Consider the following 22,636-nt stretch of genomic DNA (forward strand, 5'->3'; position numbering starts at 1 on the left):
TGAGCCCCCAAGGCCAAAAGCAGACACTTAACCAACTGAGCCACCCAGGTGCTCCACTGACATACTTTTAAATATGGAAAAATGCTGACAATTGTTGGATTTAGATGTGGATATATAGGTGTTCTTTATACTATTCTTTCTACCGTTTGGGGGCAGGGGGAAAGGGGCTAGAAAGAGGGAGAGAGAGAATCATAAGTAGGCTCCGCACTGGGTGCAGAAGGCTCAATGTCACGACCCTGAGATCATGACCTGAGCCAAAACCGTGTGTCAGGCACTTAACTGACTGAGGCACTCAAGTGTCCCTTCCCACTGTTTTAAAACCTCATGGTCACCTGGCTAGCTCTCTTAATCTTGATCATGAGTTTGAGGCCCATGTTGGGTGTAGACTTTATTTTTAAAAAAGCTTCAGAGGCACCTGGGTGGCTCAGTCAGTTGAGCAGCTGCCTTTGGTTCAGGTCATGATCGCCCTGGGATCAAGCCTCACATCGAACTCCCTACTCAGCGGAGAGCCTGCTCCTCCCTCTTGCTCTGCCGCTCTGCCTACTTGTGCTCTCTGTCAAATAAATAAAACTGGGGCTCCTGGGTGGCTCAGTGGGTTAAAGCCTCTGCCTTTCGCTCAGGTCATGATCCCAGGGTCCTGAGATCGAGCCCCGCATCGGGCTCTCTGCTTGGCAGGGAGCCTGCTTCCTCCTCTCTCTCTCTCTCTCTGCCTGCCTCTCTCCCTACTTGTGATCTCTCTCTGTCAAATAAATAAAATCTTTAAAATAAATAAATAAAACTTTGGGACACCTGGGTGGCTCAGTGGGTTAAAGCCTTTGCCTTCGGCTCAGGTCATGGTCCCAGAGTCCTGGGATCGACCCCCACATCGGGCTCTCTACTCAGCATGGAGCCTGCTTCCACCTCTCTATCTGCCTGCCTCTCTGCCTACTTGTGATCTCTGCCTGTCAAATAAATAAATAAAATCTTTTTAAAAATGAATAAAATCTTTAATAAGATTAAATTTAATTTAAAATGTTTCATAACAAAAAGTTTAAAAACTAGTTTTTTATAAGAGTTGCTTGGCTTCCTGTAGAAGAAAACAATCCATGTGGAGCACAGCAACTCTCCGTATGCCACCAGGAAATGCAAAGCGTCCTGATGTGGGTGACACCTGCTCTTGCAAGGCTCTTTAGAGACAGCTCACACCCCTCCCCAACCCCCACTTCCACCCTAGTTTATTACCTGATGTCAGCAGATAACTGGGGATTAGTGGTGACATCTCTATCTTTGCCACATTCTTTAGAATTCAGTGGTTTTACTGTCAGGCAATAGTCAGCCTAGAATTGACCCACTGCCACCTGAGGTTCACCTGACTGCCAGCAATAACAGTTAACATTTTTTAAGAGTCAGCAGATACTTGGGGCACCTGGATGGCTCAATCCTTACGCATCTGCTTTCTGCTTGGGTCATGATCCCAGGATCCTGGGATCAAGCCCCGCGTCAAGCCCCCCCATCGGGCTCCCTGCTCAGTGGGAAGCCTGCTTCTCCCTCTCCCACTCCCCCTGCTCATGTTCCCTGCTATGTCTCTCTCTAACGAATGAATAAATAAAATCTTTTTTTTTTTTTAAGTCAGCAAATACTTTAATCCTTAGGGATAACCTGTTCCCTACTCGTTGAGAAATAACACAACAGGGACGTCTGGGCGGCTCAGTTGGTTAAGCCACTGCCTTCAGTTCAGGTCATGATCTCAGGGTCCTGGAATCGAGTCCCACACAGGCTCCTTGCTCAGCGGGGAGCCTGCTTCTCCCTCTGCCTGCCACTCCTCCTTCTTGTGTGTGCACTCGCTCTCTCTCACTCTTCCACAAAGAAATAAAATCTTAAAGGAGAGAGAGAGAGAAATAACAACATCAAAAGAGAATGATGGGAAAGTAGGATGTGAATGGATGGGAAAGTATACAATAGCTCACAGATGGTCCTGAGCTGCTCCAAGCCGCGTGCCCGCCCCGCCCAGCCCCGCACTCCCCCAGCTCCCGCAGAGCTATTCTGGCGGCAGCACTTTAACAGACCGCCAGGTGAGGCAGCTCTAACCACACAAGCCCAAGGCTGCAGCATCTCATACCATCCTTCATTTTACTTCCTTTCCAAATTATTCACTTGTTTAAAAAAAAGTTATTCACTTGTTTTCTCTGCTCCACATTATGGGTTTCGTCTTCCACTCGCTGATTTTCTATTCATTTGTTCTGTTATTGCTTATGTACTCACTTATTTCAATTTGAGTTTTTCTGCTTGTTCTTTTTTTATTTTTTATTTTTTTAAATGAGAAGTTTTGTAAAGGTTTTATATTATTTATTTATTTATTTGACAGAGATCACAAGTAGGCAGAGAGGAAGCAGAGAGAGAGGAAGGGAAGCAGGCTCCCCGCTGAACAGAGAGTCCGATATGGGGCCCGATCCCAGGACCCTGGGATCATGACCTGAGCTGAAGGCAGAGGCTTTAACCCACTGAGCCACCCAGGCGCCCCGCTTGTTCTTTTTTTTAATTAAAAAAATTTTTTTAAAGATTTAATTTGGGAGGGGGTGCCCGAGTGACTCAGTTGGTTAAGCATTTGATTCTTGATTTCTGCTTGGGTCATGATCTCGTGGGTCGTCAGTGGAAGAGTGGGGAGTCTGCTTGAAGATTCTCTCCCTCTGCCACTCCCCCAAGTTGGCTCTTTCTCTAAAATAAATAAATAAATAATCTTTTAAAAAATATATGTAACTGGGGCACCTGGGTGGCTCAGTGGGCTAAGCCTCTGCCTTCCGCTCAGGTCATGATCTCAGGGTCCTGGGATCGAGCCCCACATCGGGCTCTCTGCTCAGCGGGGAGCCTGCTTCCTCCTCTCTCTGCCTACTTGTGCTCTCTGTCAAATAAATAAATAAAATCTTTTAAAAAATAAAAATAAAAATATATTTAACTAAAAAGATTTTTTGAGATAGAGCAAGAAAGCAAAGGAGCAGGGTCAGGGAGGGGCAGAAGGCGAGGGAAATAGAAAACCTCAAGCAGCCTTCACAGCGCCCGAGGCAGGTTTCCATCTCAAGACCCTGAGAACGTGAATCAAGCCAAAGTAAAGATTTTGTTTTTAAGTAATCTCTACACCCAACATGGGGCTTGAACTTACAACTCCATACCAAGAGTCGCATGCTCTACCAACTGAGCCAGCCAGGCACCCCCTCATTTTTTTCCTTTTCAAATCCACCTGCTCTTTCTTTGTAATACCCTGTTTGTGCACAATAGATTAAATTCTTTCCTTTATCTCTTTGAACATCTTCAGCCTTCATATATACTGTTATCTGAGTTTCTTAGCTACAGAGTCACCTGCTGTTGGGTCTGCTGACTTGCTCCTGCTGGGGCGAGTGCCCAAGGTTTTGGAATCTGGCTCATTTTGGATGTCTTCCGAGGGAGCTCCATGTGTGAGCTTCAGAGTCTGTAGGTATCCCTGTGGGAGTGACTTAGTTTTGCCTGTGTTCAGCCCTTCAGAATTCACATGTCCCAAACCGTGCTTTTAAGTTATTAAGAAATAGTTTAGACATACAAAAATATGAAAAATCATACAGTGAGCACCCATGGAGCCCCTACATACACCCCCTTGACTGCATCACTCTCTACTCACCCTCTGGTCACAGCCCAGGTAACTTCTGGCTTGAATTTAGCATTTTAGCAATCTCATGCATTTCTTTTACTATATTATATTTAACTTTAAATAATAGTTAAGCTGTGGGCCACCCGGGTGGCTCAGTCCTTAAGCATCTGCCTTCAGCTCAGGTCATGATACCGGTGTCCTGGGATCGAGCCCCATATTGGGCTCCCTAATCATAGCACTCCCCCTGCTTGTGTTCCTCTCTCGGTGTCTCTCTGTCAAATAAATAAATAAAATCTTAAAAAAAAAATAAAACAAGCTGTAAATATCATTAAACATTTCATACTGCATTTGGGCACTTGGGTGGCTCAGTTGGTTGAGCAACTGCCTTCAGCTCTGGTCACGATCCCGGAATCCCAGGATCAAGTACTGTGTTGGGCTCCCTACTCAGTGGGGAGTCTGCTTCTCCCTCTGATCCTCCCTCTCTCATTCTCCTCTCTCTCTCTCTCAGTCTCTCTCAAATAAATATCTTTTTGTTTCTTAAGATTTTATTTATTTATTTATTTATTTGACAGAGAGAGAGAGACAGGAAAGAGGGAACACAAGCAGGGGGAGTGGGAGAGGGAGAAGCAGGCTTCCCACTGATCAGGGATCCTGACACGAGGTTCAATCCCAGGACTCTGGGATCATGACCCGAGCTGAAGGCAGACACTTAACAACTGAGCCACCCAGGCGCCCCTCAAATAAATATCTTTAAAAAAAATACATTACACTCTACATGGGTATTCTTTCGTGACTTGCCTTTTCCCCCCTTCACATTATGCTTGTGAGATTAATCCACGCTGCCATGTTAGTTCCACCACTGCATGTAACATATCACTGCTCTGTGGTATCATATTTTATGAAAATGCCACAATTTGCCCATTTTCCTGTTGCAGACCATTTGTTTCCTCCCCCTCTCCCACTTACAATTACCCGTTACCAAAACTCATTAGCACTGAGGACTTTTGTCTACACAATCTTACATATGCATGCAAGTTTGTTTAGGGTGTATTTAGGGTGTATTCCAGAAGTGGAAATAGTGTTGAAGAGAATGCACATCATACTTCATAGGTAAGTGCCAAATTGTTTTCCAAATGGATTGTATAGAGTTACAGTTCCACAAACGATGTCCAGAACAGTTTCTGTTTCTCCACTCTAGCGTTTCCTCACCACCCAAATTACATCCACAAGCTCTGTTGACATAACTGTCGGTCTACCCTATAGACCAAGGCACATATTTGTGTGACCCCAGAGGGCAAGCAAAACCTTTACTCCCTGGGCATTGACAAGAGAGTACCCACCAGCTCCTGGCTTCATGCTGTGTGGCTGAGCAGAGTGGAGAGTAGGAGATGGGTTCAGAGGCAACAGAGCTAGACCCAGGAGGACCCTGCTGGGTGGTCCTCATGAAGACTTTGGCTTTCACTGTCAGTGAAATGGGAGCCATTGCAGGATACTGAGCAGGGGAGAGACAAGTCCCAAGTCATGGTGTGGAGGGAAACTTCCGACTGCTGTGTGGATATAGGACTATAACGGGATCAGGGTGGAAGCCAGGAGACCAGTTAGAAGGCTCTGTTGCAGTCACGTAGGTGAGCTGTGAAAGCGCCTACCAGAGTGGAATGGTAGTGGAGGCGTGGGATTCAGTCCGATTCTGGTGTTATTTTTGAGGTAACACCAGCATGATTTGCTGACAAATCAGATATGTGAGGATAGCAGACTAGTCAAGCTCACATGCATGTAGAAGGATTAAAGTACACAAAAGTTGTTGGTGGTGCGTCGCTTGGCTGGCTCAATCAGTACAGCATGTGACTCTTTTTTTTTTTTTAGATTTATTCATTTGTTTGACAGAGACACACACACACACACAGAGCGAGAGAGGGAACACAAGCAGGGGGAGTGGGAGAGGGAGAAGCAGGCTTCCCACTGAGCAGGAAGCCCGAAGCGTGGCTCAATCCCAGGACAGCAGGATCATGACCTGAGCTGAAGGCAGACGCTTAATGACTCAGCCCCCCAGGTACCCCAAGCATGTGACTCTTGATCTCAGGGTCATGAGTTGAAGACCCATGCTGGGCATAGAGTTTAGTTATAAAAAATTTTTAAAAGTCCTTGATGGTATTGTTTGTAATGGGGAGAAGAAGAAGTAACACACATATTCTCCAACAGGGAAATGGATAAATTGTGGTGTATTCGTAAAATATAATACCGTAGAGCGGTGACATGTTTCATGCAGTGGTGGTATGACTAACGTGCCAGGATGGATTACTCTCACAAAGACAACATGAAGAAAAAAGGCAAGTCACAGATTACATATCCAGTATGTAATGTTTAAGAACATTTACAGCTAAGGGGCGCCTGGGTGGCTCAGTGGGTTAAAGCCTCTGCCTTTGGCTCAGGTCATGATTCCAGGGTCCTGGGATTGAGCCCCACATCGGGCTCTCTGCTCGCTGGGGAGTCTGCTTCCTCCTCTCTCTCTCTGCCTGCCTCTCTGCCTACTGGTGATCTCTGTCTGTCAAATAAATAAAATCTTAAAAAAAAAAAAAAAGAACATTTACAGCTAAACGACGTATCATTTAGCATTACAGAGAACATAAAGAAGTCAAGCAAACTCCAAGGGTTCCGTGCGGCCAGCAGGGTAGAGGTGCCCCTGGAGGAGCTACCAGACTGGCCAGTGGCTGAGGATCCCAGGGGTGAGAGGCATGGACAGACAGGCTGAGGCCAGGCCCTGGAAGGCTCACTGTCTGCGGCGGCTCCAAGAGGCCAGCCTCTGCCCAGAGTCACTACAGAGAGCTGTGAGATCTGGCCGGTGGGTTAGGAGGGAGGGCTGTTTACCTCTGAAGTCACTTGTAGAGCATGGGGAGTGAGGAAGAATGTTTTAGGATAGAGGTTGTAACAAACCACCATCATTTCTGAGGGGACACTGTGGGGCTCAAGGATGCAGAAGGCTGGAATGTGATTTCCATGCCTGAAATAAAGTTCCTGCGACCCTCACCATGGCTGTAGTTCAATCTTACCCCCCAAACCTGGGGCTGGTTCAGAAAGGAGGGTCCCAGCCCCCAGGGGAGGACTTGGACCATACAAATAAGGGCAAGAGAATGCAGAATAGACCTCAGGGACAAGAAAGGAAGCTGACTCTCTACTAGTGACATCAGGGACAGAGGATGAGTGAGTGAGGTACTGACTAGGCTATCTACGTTAATGATTAAGCTCTTTGAAATAATATAACTGTAGCTAATATCTAAATAGGGTTTAATATGTGTGAGGCACTGTTTAAGCTCATGTGCACATATTTAAACCTAACAACAGGGGCGCCTGGGTGGTTCAGTCATTAAGCGTCTGCCCTCAGCTCAGGTCATGATCCCAGGGTCCTGGGATCGAGCCCTGCATCGCTCTCCCTGCTCATCAGGAGAACTGCTTCTCCCTCTCCCATTCCCCCTGCTTGTGTTCCCTATCTCGCTGTGTCTCTCTCTGTCAAATTAAAAAAAAAAAAAATTTTTTTTAAACCTAACAACAACTCTTTGTAAGGATAGGTACTCTCACCCACTGACAAATAAGGAAACTGTGATAGAGTGGACATGTAACCCGGCCAAAGGGAATCAGTCTTGCTCCAGGATCTCAACCAGTCCCGTATAATTCCTATGTGATACTGGTAACCTAGAAAAATGCACTTACAAATAGAAGTCCTCATATATAGCATCTAGAGACACCCATCAACACAAACAAAGTTTTTTAAGGTTGTTCCAAAATAAAAATGGACAGAAATGTATATGGAAGGGTGCAATCTAAATTACAGGAAAAAACATGAACAAAAAAAATTAAGTTGCAGGGGCGCCTGGGTAGCTCAGTTGATTAAGCAGAGACTTAAGTCAGGGCATGATCTTAGGATCCTGGGATCAAGCCCTGCAACAGGCTCCCTGCTCAGGAAGGAGACTGCTTCTCCCTCTCCCTCCGCTCCTGCCCCCTGCTGGTGCTTTTTCTCTCTCTCAAATAAATAAAATCTTAAAAATAATAAAATCTTTAGGGGCACCTGGGTGGCTCAGTCATTAAGCATCTGCCTTGGGCTTAGGTCATGATCCCAGGATCCTGGGGTCAAGCCCCGCATCAGGCTCCCTGCTCATCCGGAAAATGCTTTCCCTCTCCCACTTCCCCTGCTTGTATTCCCTCTCTCGCTGTGACTGTCTCTGTCAAATAAATAAATAAAATCTTTAATAAAAAAAAATAATAAAATCTTTTAAAAAATCAAATTGCGGGGTGCCTGGGTGACTCAGTGGGCTAACGCATCTTCTTTCGGGTCAGGTCATGTTCCTGGGGTCCTGGGATGAAGCCCTGCATCGGGCTCTCTCTGCTCAGCAGGGAGCCTGCTTCCCTTCCTCTCTCTGTCTACTTGTGATCTGTCAATAAATAAAGAAAATCTTTAAAAAAAATCAAGTTGCAATAGAACTACATGAACAATCATTCCATATTTATTAAGTTCAAAAAGATATCAAACATGCTATGTTGCTTAGGGATATATTCAGAGTAAAATTGCAAGAAAAGTCAGGGAATGGTAACAGCCACAATTCAGCTGGGTAGTTTCCTCTGAGTGGGAGGGATTAAAATGGAAAGGGAATCAAGGGCAGGTTTGCGGGACGCCTGGGTGGCTCAGTGGGTTAAGCCTCTGCCTTCGGCTCAGGTCATGATCTCAGGGTGTTGGGATCAAGCCCCGTGTCAGGCTCTCTGCTTGGCAGGAAACCTGCTTCCCCTCTCTCTCTGCCTGCCTCTCTGCCTGCTTGTGATCTCTCTGTCAAATAAATAAGGTCTTTTAAAAAAAGGGGGGGGTGCCTGGGTGGCTCAGTGGGTTAAAGCCTCTGCCTTCGGCTCAGGTCATGATCCCAGGGTCCTGGGATCGAGCCCCGCATCCGGCTCTCTGCTTAGCGGGGAGCCTGCTTCCTCCTCTCTCTCTGCCTGCCTCTCTGCCTACTTGTAATCTCTGTCAAATAAATAAATAAAAATCTTAAAAAAAAATTAAAATTAAAAAAAATTTTTAAAAGGCAGGTTTGCTTCAGGTAATGTTCTAAAGCTGGATGACTGTAAAGCAGACAAAAAGGAATTTGAATCCAGACTGATACTTTCTGACCTTAAGCTAATTCTCTCACATCCTGAGCCTTCCTTTCCTTGCCCCTGAAGTGAGGGAAATACTATCAAAAGTTGCAAGATTGAGCTTTAAGGATCCAATGAAGTGAAGCACATGAAAAGCTTAGCACAGATCTAAGCACCACTGGCTGTGAAGATAAACAGGAAGATAAAATAGGATGATGCCTAAGAGCCAAACACAGTTATATGCTTGGGACTTGGTATCATAAACTGGTACATTCTTCATGGTACTGATTCAGAAATCCCTGGAGGAAAAAGTCCAAGTGTCCTCCTACCCTCACCCCATCCCAGTCTCGATCCCCTCCACAAAGTAACCTTGACTGGTAACAGACTAATTCGGTTCTTGTCTTGTTCAAGAGCCCAGGTGAGGGATTTTAAGAATCCTAATTAAGTACTACCTACTTTAATACATGAAGTTTTAGAGAACAAGTCCCTTTTAAGCAAGGCTAATCCTAAGATTTTGGGCCAAGGACTGAAGCCCAGGGAATCCTTTATTAGGGAACAGCAATGCCGTCCTTCAGAAAGTACCAACCAGGGTAATGGAAGAAAAAAACAAAACTAGCAAAGGTGATTAAGAAAAATAAAGGCTGGGGGAAAATCATTTCTAATTTATTATTTTAAGATTTATTTTAGAGAGCAAGAGAGCTAGCTTGTACACAAGGGGCCGGGCAGAGGGAGAGAACCTGATACCTTGCTCCATCCCACAACCCTAACGTGAGCTGGAAGCAAATCAGATGTTCCAGGGACACCACCTAGGCATCTCTATCTATGCTAATTTAAAGTGGTTGGGGGCAGGGGGAGCCTGCATGATCCAGTCAGTTAGGTGTCTGACTTTGGCTCAGGTCATGATCTTGGGGTCCTGGGATGGAGCCCTGCATAGGGCTCCCAGCTGAGTTCCAAGTCTGCTTGTCTCTCACTCTGCCATCCCCCAGCTTGTGCTTTCTCTCAATAAAATCTTAAATTTTTTTTTTCTTTTAAATAAAATGGTGACTAGGGCGCCTGGGTGACTCAGTGGGTTAAGCCTCTGCCTTCGGCTCAGGTCGTGATCTCAGGGTCCTGTGATCAAGACCTGTGTCAGGCTCTGCTCAGCAGGAAGTCTGCTTCCCCCTCTCCCTCTGCCTGCTGCTCTACTTACTTGTGATCTGTCAAGTAAATAAAATCTTTTAATAAAATAAAATAAATAAATAAAATGGTGGGGACCAAGCTGGAAACAGTAGGCAGGGGCACCTGGTTGTTCAGTTGGTTGGAGATCTGCCTTTGGCTTAGGTCACAGTCTCAGGGTCCTGAGATCAAGTCAGCAGGAAGTCCGCTTCTCCCTTTCCCTGCTCATGTAGTCACTCTCACAAAAATCCAAAAAAAAAAAAAAAAAAAAAAAAAAAAATTCAGTAGGCAAATATGGAAGAAATGTAGTTTTAAAGAGATTTACTCATCTGACTCAGCTGATAGAACAGAGGACTCCTGATCTCGAAGTTTAAGTTCAAGCCCCACATTGCGGGATAGAGATTATACTTAATAAAGTGGCAAAGTTAAAAAAGACTAAAAAGTGGGTGCCTGGGTGGCTCAGTTGGTTAAGTAACTGCCTTCAGCTCAGGTCATGGTCCCGAAGTCCCGGAATCAAGTCCTGCATCAGGCTCCCAGCTCCATGGGGAGTCTACTTCTCCCTCTGACCTTCTCCCCTCTCATGCTCTCACTCCCTCTAATAAATAAATAAATAATCTTAAAAAAAAAAAAAAGACTAAAATGTATGATGAGTTAATAGCACTAAACTGGTGCCAAAAGTGTTCCCACTGGGAGTAGCGATGACAGGTATAGGGAAAACAATCTCATGAGGACCCTGATGTCATGGAGCATAAACTGTACAACCTTATGGAATATACTATGCATTGTTTTACATGAGTAAATCCTTTGAAATTCTATTTTTGGAAGTGTATTATACCATACAACTTCAGATGGGTGCAAATAGGGAATCAGCACTGGTTTACAGCGACTAGAAACCTAAATGTCCCCCTCCCAAGAACTGGATAATTTTTTTTAAATATTTTATTTATTTATTTGACAGAGAGAGAGAGGCCACAAGTAGGCAGAGAGGCAGGCAGAGAGAGAGGGAGAAACAGGCTCCCCACTGAGCAGAGAGCCCGATGCGGGGCTCGATCCCAGGACCCTGAGATCATGACCTGAGCCAAAGGCAGAGACTTAAACCACTGAGCCACCCAGGCGCCCCAGAACTGGATAATTTTTAAGTCCTAACACCAATGGCAATTTGTACATGCTGGTGAAAAACCATCCTTGAAATAGTGAAGTATGAATTTGCCCCCCCCCCATTTTTACTATTATGAAATACACATAAAACCTACCAACTTTTTTTAAAAGACTTTACTTGACAGAGCTAAATAGAGTGAGCACAAGCAGGGGGAACCACAAGAGAGGAAGAAGCAGGCTCACAGGGAGCCTGACTGCAGGACCATAACCTGAGCCAAAGCTTAACTGAGCCGCCCAGGTGTCCCTATCTGAACCTTTTTTTTTTTTTTTTAAAGATTTATTTATTTGACAGAGAGAGATCACAAGTAGACAGAGATGGAAGCAGGCTCCCCGCTGAACAGAGGCAGAGCTCAACCCTGAGATCACAACTCGAGCAGAAGGCAGTGGGTTAACCCACTGAGCCACTCAAGTGGCCCTATCTGAAAACAAAAAAAATTTTTTTTTTTTTTTGAATACTTATTTGACAGAGATGACAAGTAGACAGAGGCAGGCAGTAAGAGAGGAAGGGAAGCAAGCTCCCTGCTGAGCAGAGCACCAGATGCTCGATTCCAGGACCCTGGGATCATGACCTGAGCCAAAGGCAGAGGCTATAACCCACTGAGACACCCAGGCGCCCCCTATCTGAGCCAATTTTAAGCACACACTTAATACTGAACAACCATCACCACGATTTATCTCTTTTTAAAAAATTTTATTTATTCATTTGGCAGGCAGAGAGGAGGAAGCAGGCTCCCTGGTGTGCAGAGAGCCTGTGGGGCTCGATCACAGGACCCTGGGATCATGACCCAAGCTGAAGGCAGAGACTTTAACCCAGAGCCACCCAGATGCCCCCATCTCCTTAATTCTTTACAATTTCTTTTTTTTGAAGATTTGACAGAGGGGGAAGCAGGCTCCCCAACTGAGCAGAGGGCCCAATGAGGGGCTTGATCCCAAGCCCCTGAGATCATGACCTGAGCCCAAGGCAGAGGCTCAACCCACTGAGCCACCCAGGCACCCCTTCTTTACATCTTCTAAAACTGAAATTCTCTATCCAAATTTCCCATTTACCCCTTTCCACAACCCCTGGTAACCATCACGGGTATATGCTTTTAAAATAAAGACCATTTGTTTCCACTGACTCTTCAAAAGGCAAATTACCTGTGTATTTCAACACCCTAAAAACCTTATTTGTTAACATCTAGTCCACTAAAATCCTGTGGCACACCACCTGAAAGAAACCCTTAATTTTAGTGTCAACCTAGTTTTAGCTTTCTGTATACAGTGGTAGAGATGTATAGCTGTCAGCTGTGATACCCATTCACAGATGGTTACCTTTTACCTCCCTACATCTTCTCATACCACCTTGTTTTTATGGAAACCAAACTTTTTTTTTTTGACAGAGAGAAATCACAACTAGGCAGAGAGGCAGGCAGAGAGAGAGGAGGAAGCAGGCTCCCTGCAGAGCAGAGAGCCCAATGCGAGGCTCGATCCCGGGACCCTGGGATCATGACCTGAGCGGAAGGCAGAGGCTTTAACCCACTGAGCCACCCAGGTGCCCCGGAAACCAAACTTTTATTTTGCTTTAAAATGTTTTATTAGAATCCTTTTGATAAAAACAAGTATTTTTGTTAAAGAAGTCTCATTGATCTAAAAATATTTAAGCATCTCAATTTCTGGGCAGTTTCATTTTTCCAGTAAGTTGACAGCTGCTGCTCACACAGGTTAATGCAGGGAAGTTAGATGAAGTTCCTAGGATTTGCCCAACACCAGATAGGAGATAATCCTCTGCGTTAACAAACACCTGAAATTTCATAAAAGAACATGTATTAGAACCATGCAGGCAACTGGAATTGGGCAGGGGAAATCTGAGTAAATCAACCAACGGTTTCCTCAGAGAAATGCTAATGGTTCAAAAAGGTTACCATTACCACTCTGGGGCTGCAAGAAAAAAGGGCACTCACCATGGTAGCCAGAGAGAAACAATGTGGCTCTTCTCATCACAGCCTGCAGGTTCAAGTGGCAGGAGCCATTACCTAGGCATGACAGACATCTCTCCACAGGATCTCTCCAAGAGGGCGAATTCAAAACTTCAGCCCTTCAGTCACCACACTGGTGCCCAATCTGAAAGGGCACGATCCCAGCTAGGCTTCCAGAATAATCATGCTAGAAAGATGAAAACAGGACAGACAACCCAATGAGAAGGACAAGCAAAGTTAAGGTCCTCCTGTAGGCCCATTCTCTAAGACTCAAGTATCCAGTTCTCCAAATGAGTCAGAATTTAATTTTTGACATCAAGACCAGCATCAGAGACTCTAGTCTGAGAAATCATCATTCCCAATTTAAGGAGACCTGGATCACAGGAGGTCATTCTGGGAAGGGATGAAAGACAACTGCTCCAGTGTAAGGATGTGGCAAATGAAGAGTAGAGAAGAAGTGGGAGAGAGTAAAGGGCGGGGGGCAGCCTCATAACTGCAAAAAATACTGCCACCAGGGAAGCCCAGTATGTACAGCAGTAAAGCAGACTCAACCACGCTTGAACAAAACACGGGAATTACAAAAGTCTTTTAACAGTCACAAAAGAAAAATAAACCGCTTAACAATAACCCACAACCTTCGGACCAACTAAGAAAAATAAACCAAAAAGCAGTCCTTGGAAAATCACCAGGTAAAATACTTGCACTGCTTCGCGTGTTCATCAGAAAACAGATTCCACACTGACTCCATTAAAGAGGCATGACTGGGGATAAAACGCTGAGAAGCACGAGGGAAGGATCTCACACCTAACACTCACCTTTATTCAACGGTTAACACTCCGGCGGACATCTTAAGAAACCTAATGGAGAAAACACAGGGATTCGTTACTAGTACTGGTTCTCATGACCTTCTCCCCAGCCCACCCTTTAGGAAAACCCCCGCCCGGGGGAGGGAGATGGTCAGCGCGCTGCGGTGATGGCGTCAGCGAGACACTCAGAGTCACCTGGGTTCATCATTACCCCCGTATTCCCCCAGGACCACCGCCAGCCACTCCATCCGGCGCAATCCACTCACCCTCGCGGCGCTGCGGACACGCCTGCAGGGACCAGGGACCTGGGACAAAACAGGGAGTCAGGAGAGGTAGGGGCGACGCCAGCCGCGTCCCCCCTGCCCTGGGCTGGGTCAGTTCCGAAGAGCGGCGTCACGGGCGCGTCAGAAACTCTAGTCTGTAACGGTAGATCATCCTGCTCAGCCCGAGACTGCGGCCCCCTCACCCACAGGGCCCCGAGACACCTACTCGCAGGAAGCCGCGGCCATCGCCTCCCCAGGTGTGGGGAAGGGAGCCCAGCAGCCCCGAGGGAGCACCGTAGCACTCCCTCAGACCGGCGCAGCCAGACCATCGCACAAAGAGAGCGACGCTCCTTGTCCCCGGCTATTTATAGCGGCGTGCGGCTGGGGACCTGACAGGCATGGCTGTCTTCGTCCATGCCAGGCTCGACCCACGGCGTCGTCCCCGTCGTTCGGCCAAATAAGAATAAACCAAAGGAAAGCGAGGCAGGGGTGAATGTGTCACACGCTTCCGGGCAAATATGGGCATATTTTGTTAATTTTGAAAAACAAAAGACGGAGGACTTTTTCCCTCGACTGGCCGGGCCATACGCATGCGCAGAGGTGCTCTCTTCCGAAGCGGCCTCCCCGGGGACGGTTATTCCCCGCCACCCCCCGCAGTAATGACCGAGGGACCTCTCCCTCGTCCTTGCCGGTTCCCGCTTGGGATCCGGGTCCCTCCGGGACGTTGTCACCCGCTTCGTCCAGCCAGTGAAATCTGAATTCGCAACCCACTGCAGCCCGCAGACCTAATGTCTTTTTTTAAAAACAGCTTTAAGATTTAAATAACATACAATAAACAATTTTTAAAAAACAAAAACACCATTTGAGAGGCGCCTGGGCGGCTCAGATGGTTAAGCGTCTGCCTTCCGCTCTGGTCATGATCTCCAGGTCCTGAAAGGGAGTCCCATGTCAGGCTCCCTACTCAGCGGGGAGTAGGCGACTCCCTCTCCCTCTCTCTCTGCCTGCTGCTCCCCTGGCTTGAGTTCTCTCTCTCTCTCAAATAAATAAACTCTTAAAAGAACAAAACAAAACAGCACACCATTTGAGGGTTCCTGGGTGGCTCGGTCGGTTAGGGGTCTGTTTTCGGCTCAGGTTTTGGTTCCACAATTGTGGGATCGAATTCCCCATTAGGCTCCTTGCTCAGCGGGGAGCCTGCTTCTCCCTCTGCCTTCCTCTCTTGCTCTCTCAGTCTATGTCTCACGCATAAATAAATAAAATCTTTTTTTAAAAAAATACACCATTTGAAAAAATACACCATTTGAGAACTTATTTTTTCCAAGTATTTTACTTTCTGACAGAGAGAAAGAGAGCATGAGCAGGGGGGAGGGGCAAAGAGAGAAGCAGGCTCCCAAAATGCAGGGAGACTGGTGCGATGCGGAACTCTATCCCAGGACCCTGGATCATGACCCGAGCCGGAAGCGAACGCTTAAGGGTCTGAGCGACCCAGGCGCTCCCCATTTGATAACTTAAAAAAGCATTCTAACCTCTTTTAAGTGTAAAGTCAGTAGTGTTGAACATATTCACATTGCTATGCAACCGATCTGCACAACTTTTCTTCTCTTACACTACTGAAACACAAAACCATTAAAGTACTCCATTAAGCTAAACTACTCCCATTAAACTACACCCCGTCTCCTGTTTCATGTCCTTTGAGCCATGCATGGCCTGGGAGTTGTCCAGAAACAGTGGACTCACTCCTTTCAGTATACTTCTAAATAGTACTATATATCTCAGGGGGGTTGGAAGCAAAACAAATGATGGTGGTGTAGCAACATCCAGGCCCAGTTCTCCCTTTGCTAGTTTTGCTCCCCCAGAAATCTGGTCATTTGCTCTTGGCCACTTAATCCATCAACTCAAATTATTCCAAATCCCACCTTCCTGGACCCTTCTGTAGCTCCTCATTTATAAAGCAGTTAATGTTTGGTGATGTGTGTTGGCATCCTCATCTTTTGTGAGAAAGACACTTAGGTGAGGGGATGAGTTAGGGGTTCCAGATCGTAGGATTTCAGTCCTTTTTTTTTTTTCCTTAGTAATCTCTGCATGTAACACAGGGCTCAAACTCACGACCTGAGATCAAGAGTTGAAGGCTCTATTAATCAAACCAGTCAGGTGCCCCCCAAATCAGCCTTAAGGCACATAATTTAGGCACAGTGAACAGATTAAAATTTGGAAGAAGGCCAGTGTGGGTGTAAGAAATGTATCATTTTACTTCTGCAATCACCTTTCATCTGACCTCCCTTGCCCCACGATTTCAGACTTCTATCAAAAAATCTCTCCCGGGGTGCCTGGCTGGCTCAGTGGGTACAGAATGCAACTCTTGATCTTGGGTAGTGAGTCTGAGCCCCAAGTTGGATGGAGAGTTTAGGAATAAAAATAAATAATAAAAACAAAAAAATCTCTTCCAAGAATCCTATAGTATTCACTCGTTCCTTTGGTAATTTCTCAGCTCCCAAGGACTGAATTCCAAGCAGAGTTGATGTTGCAAAGTAACTTTGCCTTAAGTTCCAAGATGTGTGTATATGCAGGCAGCCAATGAATTCTCATATCCTTTTAAAAAAGATTTTTTTTGGACATTTGGAAGATTTTGATTTTTTCAAAATTTGTTCAAAAAACCTTTTTTAAGGTTTTGTTTTGTTTTTAACTCTCTATACCTAATGTGGGGCTCAAACTCAGGACCCCGAGATCGAGTTGCATGCTCTCCAGGTGCCCCTGAATTCTCATATTCTGATGTTCCTTCCTAAAAAACCTCGTCCCAGCCTCAGGGATTCTCTTTTTTGACCCATTTGTCCTGGGAGATTTCCCTCACCTCGATCACCCCGATTGAGTTAGTCAAGGACTCTTTTCAACAATTCCTTTCAAGCCTTGGCGTTCCCATTCACAACAGAAACCCCCTCCCACTACCTGCTGCTCCTCTGAGCACTGACAGCTCCCTGCCTCTCCCATACCCCAGCCCTCTAAAAATGTAATCAGGAGCAGCTTCTGATGAAATCAGGTTCTGCTGCATAGTAGAAACACTCAGGCACCTTAGCCCACTCCCCAAAGACTAGACCCCTAGTGGAGACCAGGCAGTGGGTATTTTTTTTAGCCTCCCCTGATGATTTTAATACACCACCATGTTGCAGAAACATGTCTCCAGAGCTTGCACGTATCTAACGTATCTATCCCCTCTACTACCTGGCAGGCGGGGGGGGGGGGGGGGGTGGGGGGGTGGGGGGGGGGTGGGGGGGGTGTAAGGTGAGGTGGTGGGGAGGTGGGACCGTAAGAAAGCCCACAATTCCTGCTGCTGCAGCAATGTAACTGTACTTACTAAGACCTATGGTAGGAGGCTATAGTAGTATATAGTTCACTTATTTTGTGAGTCAAGCAGGCCTTTGAGACTTGGTCCAGGAACCAAAAGAGCTTACTATATTCCTTTTCCATTACAAGCTTTCAAGGAGGGCTTCCTCTACTTTGTCATTCCTAAAAACATTGGATTTTTTTCCCCACAGGGGGACGTTTCAACAAAAACACAGAAATTGAACTTTGATTTGTTTTTATTTTGTAGTTGTTCTTTCCAGCCTCAGTTTTGGGAAGGCAGGAGGTTGGGATTCTACCAGGCTAAGGAAAATGGTAAGGACCTTTAATCTAACTGCTAGGGCAGGAAGAAGAAAGCCCATTTCCTTATCTTCCCAGATCTATGCTCTACTCCTTTCAGCTCCTCCTTCATAATTAAATGTTACTTTAAGTTCCTATGGTTTTGAGACTCTCCCTAAAAGGAAAAGGAGGTGACTGATCATTAGAACTAAAACCGTCACTTGGAACCAGATAGGACCCAATATCAACAGTGTTGAGGCAGTGTGAAAAAAAACATTTGTTACTAATTTTACCCTGGATGCAGTTGAAGTGACCACTTCCACATGTTAACTATGAAAAAAAACTTTAAAATACCTAATTAGAAGGAGGGGAGATGAGAATTATTTAAGATTACTGGGGTGAAACAAAGAACCTGCTTCATTGTCATGCCCCCCAAACCCTGAGACTCTCCCCCTCGGTGCCCTTGCTGGGATAACTGCAGCAAAGTGACCATGGCTGAAGATACTGCTTGTCTATCCCACATTTCTGTTCAAAATGATTTAGAACTTTAAAAGTGAGGTCATTCAGACAAATTGCTTTATTTTAAAGCGAGACAACCAAAACTAAAGCTAATAATTTGCATTTGGTCACCCAACTGGGATTTACAAAGCGACACTGTATCTGCATCTCCTTTTTGTGGCTTTACACACCCCCAATTATCACTCATAACCTAAATAATAGGCTAGAAGACTCACAGCTCAGAAGGGACAAATTAAGGGCTCTGCACACATTAAGACCAAGCGAATAAGGAGCCATGAACCCCTCTCAACACTGCCTGTAAACCCACAATAACTTATCCCTCAAACCATTTTTTTGCAGCCCCCATCCCTACTTTTCCCCTAAAAAAGGTGCACCAGGGAAAATGGGCACCTAGATTTTTCTAGCACAGACGTCATTTGCAACCTACAATTAAGTCCCAACATAAGCAGCCAAATCATGGCTCCTCACAGTACACATCTATTCAGAAGTACTGTCCCTTTCACCGGTCTGTGCAATTCAGATATTCCAAGAGCCCGTTATCCCCCCTCAAATAAAAATAGACTCATATTTTAAACATTTTATTTTTCATCATGAAGTATACAAATTTTAAAAAACCATACGAACCTAAAATGACATTCCAAGACTTCTGGTGTTTACATAGCAAAATTGGACAGAGGGTGGCAGTATTTACTCATTTAACAGACCAAAAAAAAAAAAAAAAAAAAAAACAAAAACCAGTACCAGTTACTTTAAATGCAAAAAATTCTACCAAACACACTGGTATACTAGAAAGAAATAAGGACAAATACTATCAGGTAACAACCTAACATCAGAATGAACTAAAAATAGTAGAAAACGGAAGGTAGAAAAAAACCCAGTGCAACAGCAAGGTCCGAAGGTCACTTCCAACTTGAAAAGAAACAGGGAGCAATGAAGGTAAGTACCCTAATCCACCTCCTCAATGGTGGGGCCAGACCCAGAGCCCCCTTTGGGGGCCTGAGCCCCAAAACCGCCAGCCCCGGGGCCGCCCGCCCCCTGGTACAGTCCAGTGATGATGGGGTTACACACCTGCTCCAGCTCCTTCCTCTTGTGCTCAAACTCATCCTTCTCGGCCAGGGTGTTGGCGTCCAGCCAGGAAATCACCTCCTGGCACTTGTCCAGCACCTTCTTCTTGTCCGCCTCGCTGATCTTCCCCTTGAGACCCTCATCCTCCACGGCACTCTTCATGTTGAAGGCGTAGGACTCCAGGGCGTTCTTGGCAGACACCCTCTCACGCTGCACCTCGTCCTCGGCCTTGTACTTCTCGGCCTCCTGCACCATGCGCTCGATCTCCTCCTTGCTCAGGCGGCCCTTGTCGTTGGTGATGGTGATCTTGTTGGCCTTGCCGGTGCTCTTGTCCGTGGCCGTGACGTTCAGGATGCCGTTGGCGTCGATGTCGAAGGTCACCTCGATCTGGGGCACCCCCCGGGGCGCCGGAGGAATGCCGCTCAGCTCGAAGCGCCCCAGCAGGTTATTGTCCCGCGTCATGGCCCTCTCGCCCTCGTACACCTGGATCAGCACGCCGGGCTGGTTGTCCGAGTAGGTGGTGAAGATCTGCGTCTGCTTGGTGGGGATGGTGGAGTTGCGCTTGATCAGGGCGGTCATCACGCCCCCCGCGGTCTCCAGGCCCAGCGAAAGCGGGGCCACGTCCAGCAGCAGCAGGTCCTGCACGTTCTCAGACTTGTCTCCCATCAGGATGGCCGCCTGCACCGCTGCCCCGTAGGCCACCGCCTCGTCGGGATTGATGCTCTTGTTGAGGTCGCGCCCGTTGAAGAAGTCTTGCAGCAGCTTCTGCACCTTGGGGATGCGGGTGGAGCCCCCCACCAGGACCAGGTCGTGGATCTGGGCCTTGTCCAGCTTGGCGTCACGCAGCGCCTTCTCCACGGGCTCCAGCGTGCTGCGGAACAGGTCTGAGCACAGCTCCTCGAACCGCGCCCTGGTGATGGATGTGTAGAAGTCGATGCCCTCGAACAGGGAGTCGATCTCCAGGCTGGCCTGGGTGCTGGAGGACAGGGTCCTCTTGGCCCTCTCGCAGGCGGTGCGCAGCCGCCTCACGGCTCGCTTGTTCTGGCTGATGTCCTTCTTGTGCTTCCTCTTGAACTCCTCCACGAAGTGGTTCACCAGCCGGTTGTCAAAGTCCTCCCCTCCCAGGTGGGTGTCCCCCGCCGTGGCCTTCACCTCGAAGATGCCGTCGTCGATCGTCAGGATGGACACGTCGAAGGTGCCGCCGCCCAGGTCAAAGATGAGCACGTTGCGCTCCCCCTTGCCCGTCCTGTCCAGGCCGTAGGCGATGGCGGCGGCCGTGGGCTCGTTGATGATCCTCAGCACGTTCAGCCCCGCGATCACCCCCGCGTCCTTGGTGGCCTGGCGCTGCGAGTCGTTGAAGTAGGCCGGCACGGTGATCACCGCGTTGGTCACCGGGTAGCCCAGGTACGCCTCGGCGATCTCCTTCATCTTCGTCAGCACCATGGACGAGATCTCCTCGGGATAGAACGCCTTGGTCTCGCCCTTGTAGCTCACCTGCACCTTGGGCTTATCGCCATCGCTGATCACCTGGAAGGGCCAGTGCTTCATGTCCGACTGCACCACCGGGTCGCCGAACTTGCGGCCGATCAGCCGCTTCGCGTCGAACACGGTGTTCTGCGGGTTCAGCGCCACCTGGTTCTTGGCCGCGTCCCCGATGAGCCGCTCCGTGTCGGTGAAGGCCACGTAGCTGGGGGTGGTGCGGTTGCCCTGGTCGTTGGCGATGATCTCCACCTTGCCGTGCTGGAACACCCCCACGCAGGAGTAGGTGGTGCCCAGGTCGATGCCGATGGCCGCGGTTTTCGCCATGCCGCTGTCCTGCTCTCTTCCTTGCCCCGCGCTCAAGGTTCAGGCTTTGGGAAAGGCGGTCGGGATCCGCGATGAGGCGCTCGGTCTTCTCGAAAGCTGCAGACTCGCGAAGGCGCGGGAGCGGGCCTCAATAACGCTGCGAAAGTTGCGTTGCGCTACCGGACGCCTCAGGAGAGCCAAAGCCTCTTTGCCGCTTTGCCGTTTGTCAGCGCAGGGGGGGGCGGCTCTGCATTTATAGCGCTTCGCCCAGCCCCGCCTTTTCCGTCCTCGGCCAATCGCGGAGCTCTGCGGGGCTGCCCGGTCGGGAATATTCCAGGGGTTTCGCCTCGCGTCCCGCCTCCAGGCTTCCTGGGACCAATCGGCGTCCCGGGCGCCGCCCCTCCCAGAACTCTCCAGACTCTTCTGGGATTCTTGGGAAGGGACCCGAGTCCTAAGGGGAGGGAGGAGAGGCGCTGGGGTTTGGTTGTTGTTGATTCCGCCCACCCAGTCCCCGTTACCCGCTGGCGATGCTGTCCCCTGGTATTGTAATTGACCGGAAGGACTAGCACTGGGGTGGTAATTGTAGGGCGGTGAGAGGCTCGTGGGGTTTAAACTAGTTTGATAGTTTAAGATAGGATTGATGGGCTATACGGATCCCGGGTATACCCCAAATACAGAAAGTTCCCGAGTTTTTCGAAGTGGGAGGAGTATCTGGGGGTCAAAGAGACTCTGATTGGACTGTAGTGATGACGGACGGGTCCACAAAGGCCTGTGGATTGCCTTGGCCCTCCGCGGAGTTTTTCCTACCTTCGATTTAAAGCGGAAGAGAAGTAAAGATAATACAATATAGTTTTGACATCATCTTTAACCTGCATGGATGGAATATCTGGGGATGGGGAATTTGAATTTTTTGAAAGAAAATCAATGAAAAGGGTGGTTCTTAGACGGAAGAACGTCCGCATCGCCCTAGAAGGGACAGGCTAGGTCAAGGGCGGGGTGAGGGAAAGGCAGGGCTGGATCGGTGAACCCATTTGCCTAGCTTGGGCTTAAGCAGGAGGAAGAAAAAAACTTTCCGTAGGACTACAGCTGTCTTTAAGACCTTTGGGGCTTTTCCATTTCCCTGTTCTTCCCCAGCCTGTGGGTCTGGGCCACCCCTTTCCCTCTTTTCCCCCTGTTAATTCCTGGTTCAGCACCCTGAATTAGGTCTTATGCACTCTCCCTGTCGCCCTTAGGCTGTCCGTCCTTTTAAAATGTAATACAGAGGATGGGGAGCCCGCGGGGGAAGAGTGGGGATATTCTGTCTTCCTTAGTAGCCTCATAAGCCACAGCTGGCTGCAGGTGGTCCCTTTTAAACAGAATGTTCGGGAATCCTTATGCTGGAAGGTGGGAGGGGTTGATCCCACCCAGGTTCTACTTTCAGCTCCTTTAAAATTTATTTGTCATGCATTTAATGCACCCACTTAGTTTTTTATCCTAGATTCCAACTTCCTGCACGTTATGCTCCGTCGTGCTTTGAATACAAACACATTTTATCATTGCCCCACCCCCACACACACACTTTTTAAATCCTTTGCAGGCATGGAAAACCATTTGTTGGGTGCCTGTTAT

The 22,636-nt window shown here is 47.6% G+C and overlaps 1 protein-coding gene, 1 long non-coding RNA gene and 2 other non-coding genes across 4 annotated transcripts; all 4 read right to left on the reverse strand.

Annotated features, from left to right (window-relative positions):
- Window positions 1-12,577: 12,577 nt before the first annotated feature.
- Window positions 12,578-14,402, reverse strand: LOC123941278. Its single transcript, XR_006818251.1, has 5 exons — window positions 14,274-14,402; window positions 14,051-14,089; window positions 13,794-13,835; window positions 12,964-13,165; window positions 12,578-12,803 (listed from the first exon to the last, which is right to left on the reverse strand). It is a non-coding gene; the product is annotated as an uncharacterized LOC123941278 (long non-coding RNA).
- LOC123942927 lies at window positions 13,271-13,338 on the reverse strand. The gene has a single exon (XR_006818549.1). It is a non-coding gene; the product is annotated as a small nucleolar RNA SNORD52 (small nucleolar RNA).
- LOC123942930 lies at window positions 13,934-13,996 on the reverse strand. Its single transcript, XR_006818552.1, has one exon. It is a non-coding gene; the product is annotated as a small nucleolar RNA SNORD48 (small nucleolar RNA).
- Window positions 14,403-18,740: 4,338 nt separating the features above from the next.
- LOC123942581 (heat shock 70 kDa protein 1) lies at window positions 18,741-21,262 on the reverse strand. The gene has a single exon (XM_046006599.1). It carries the CDS (start codon window positions 21,047-21,049, stop codon window positions 19,124-19,126), a length of 1,926 nt encoding a protein of 641 aa, XP_045862555.1. The 5' UTR covers window positions 21,050-21,262; the 3' UTR covers window positions 18,741-19,123.
- Window positions 21,263-22,636: the final 1,374 nt, after the last annotated feature.

Source organism: Meles meles, chromosome 5 (genome assembly GCF_922984935.1).
Source record: "Meles meles chromosome 5, mMelMel3.1 paternal haplotype, whole genome shotgun sequence".
Taxonomy (NCBI): domain Eukaryota; kingdom Metazoa; phylum Chordata; class Mammalia; order Carnivora; family Mustelidae; genus Meles; species Meles meles.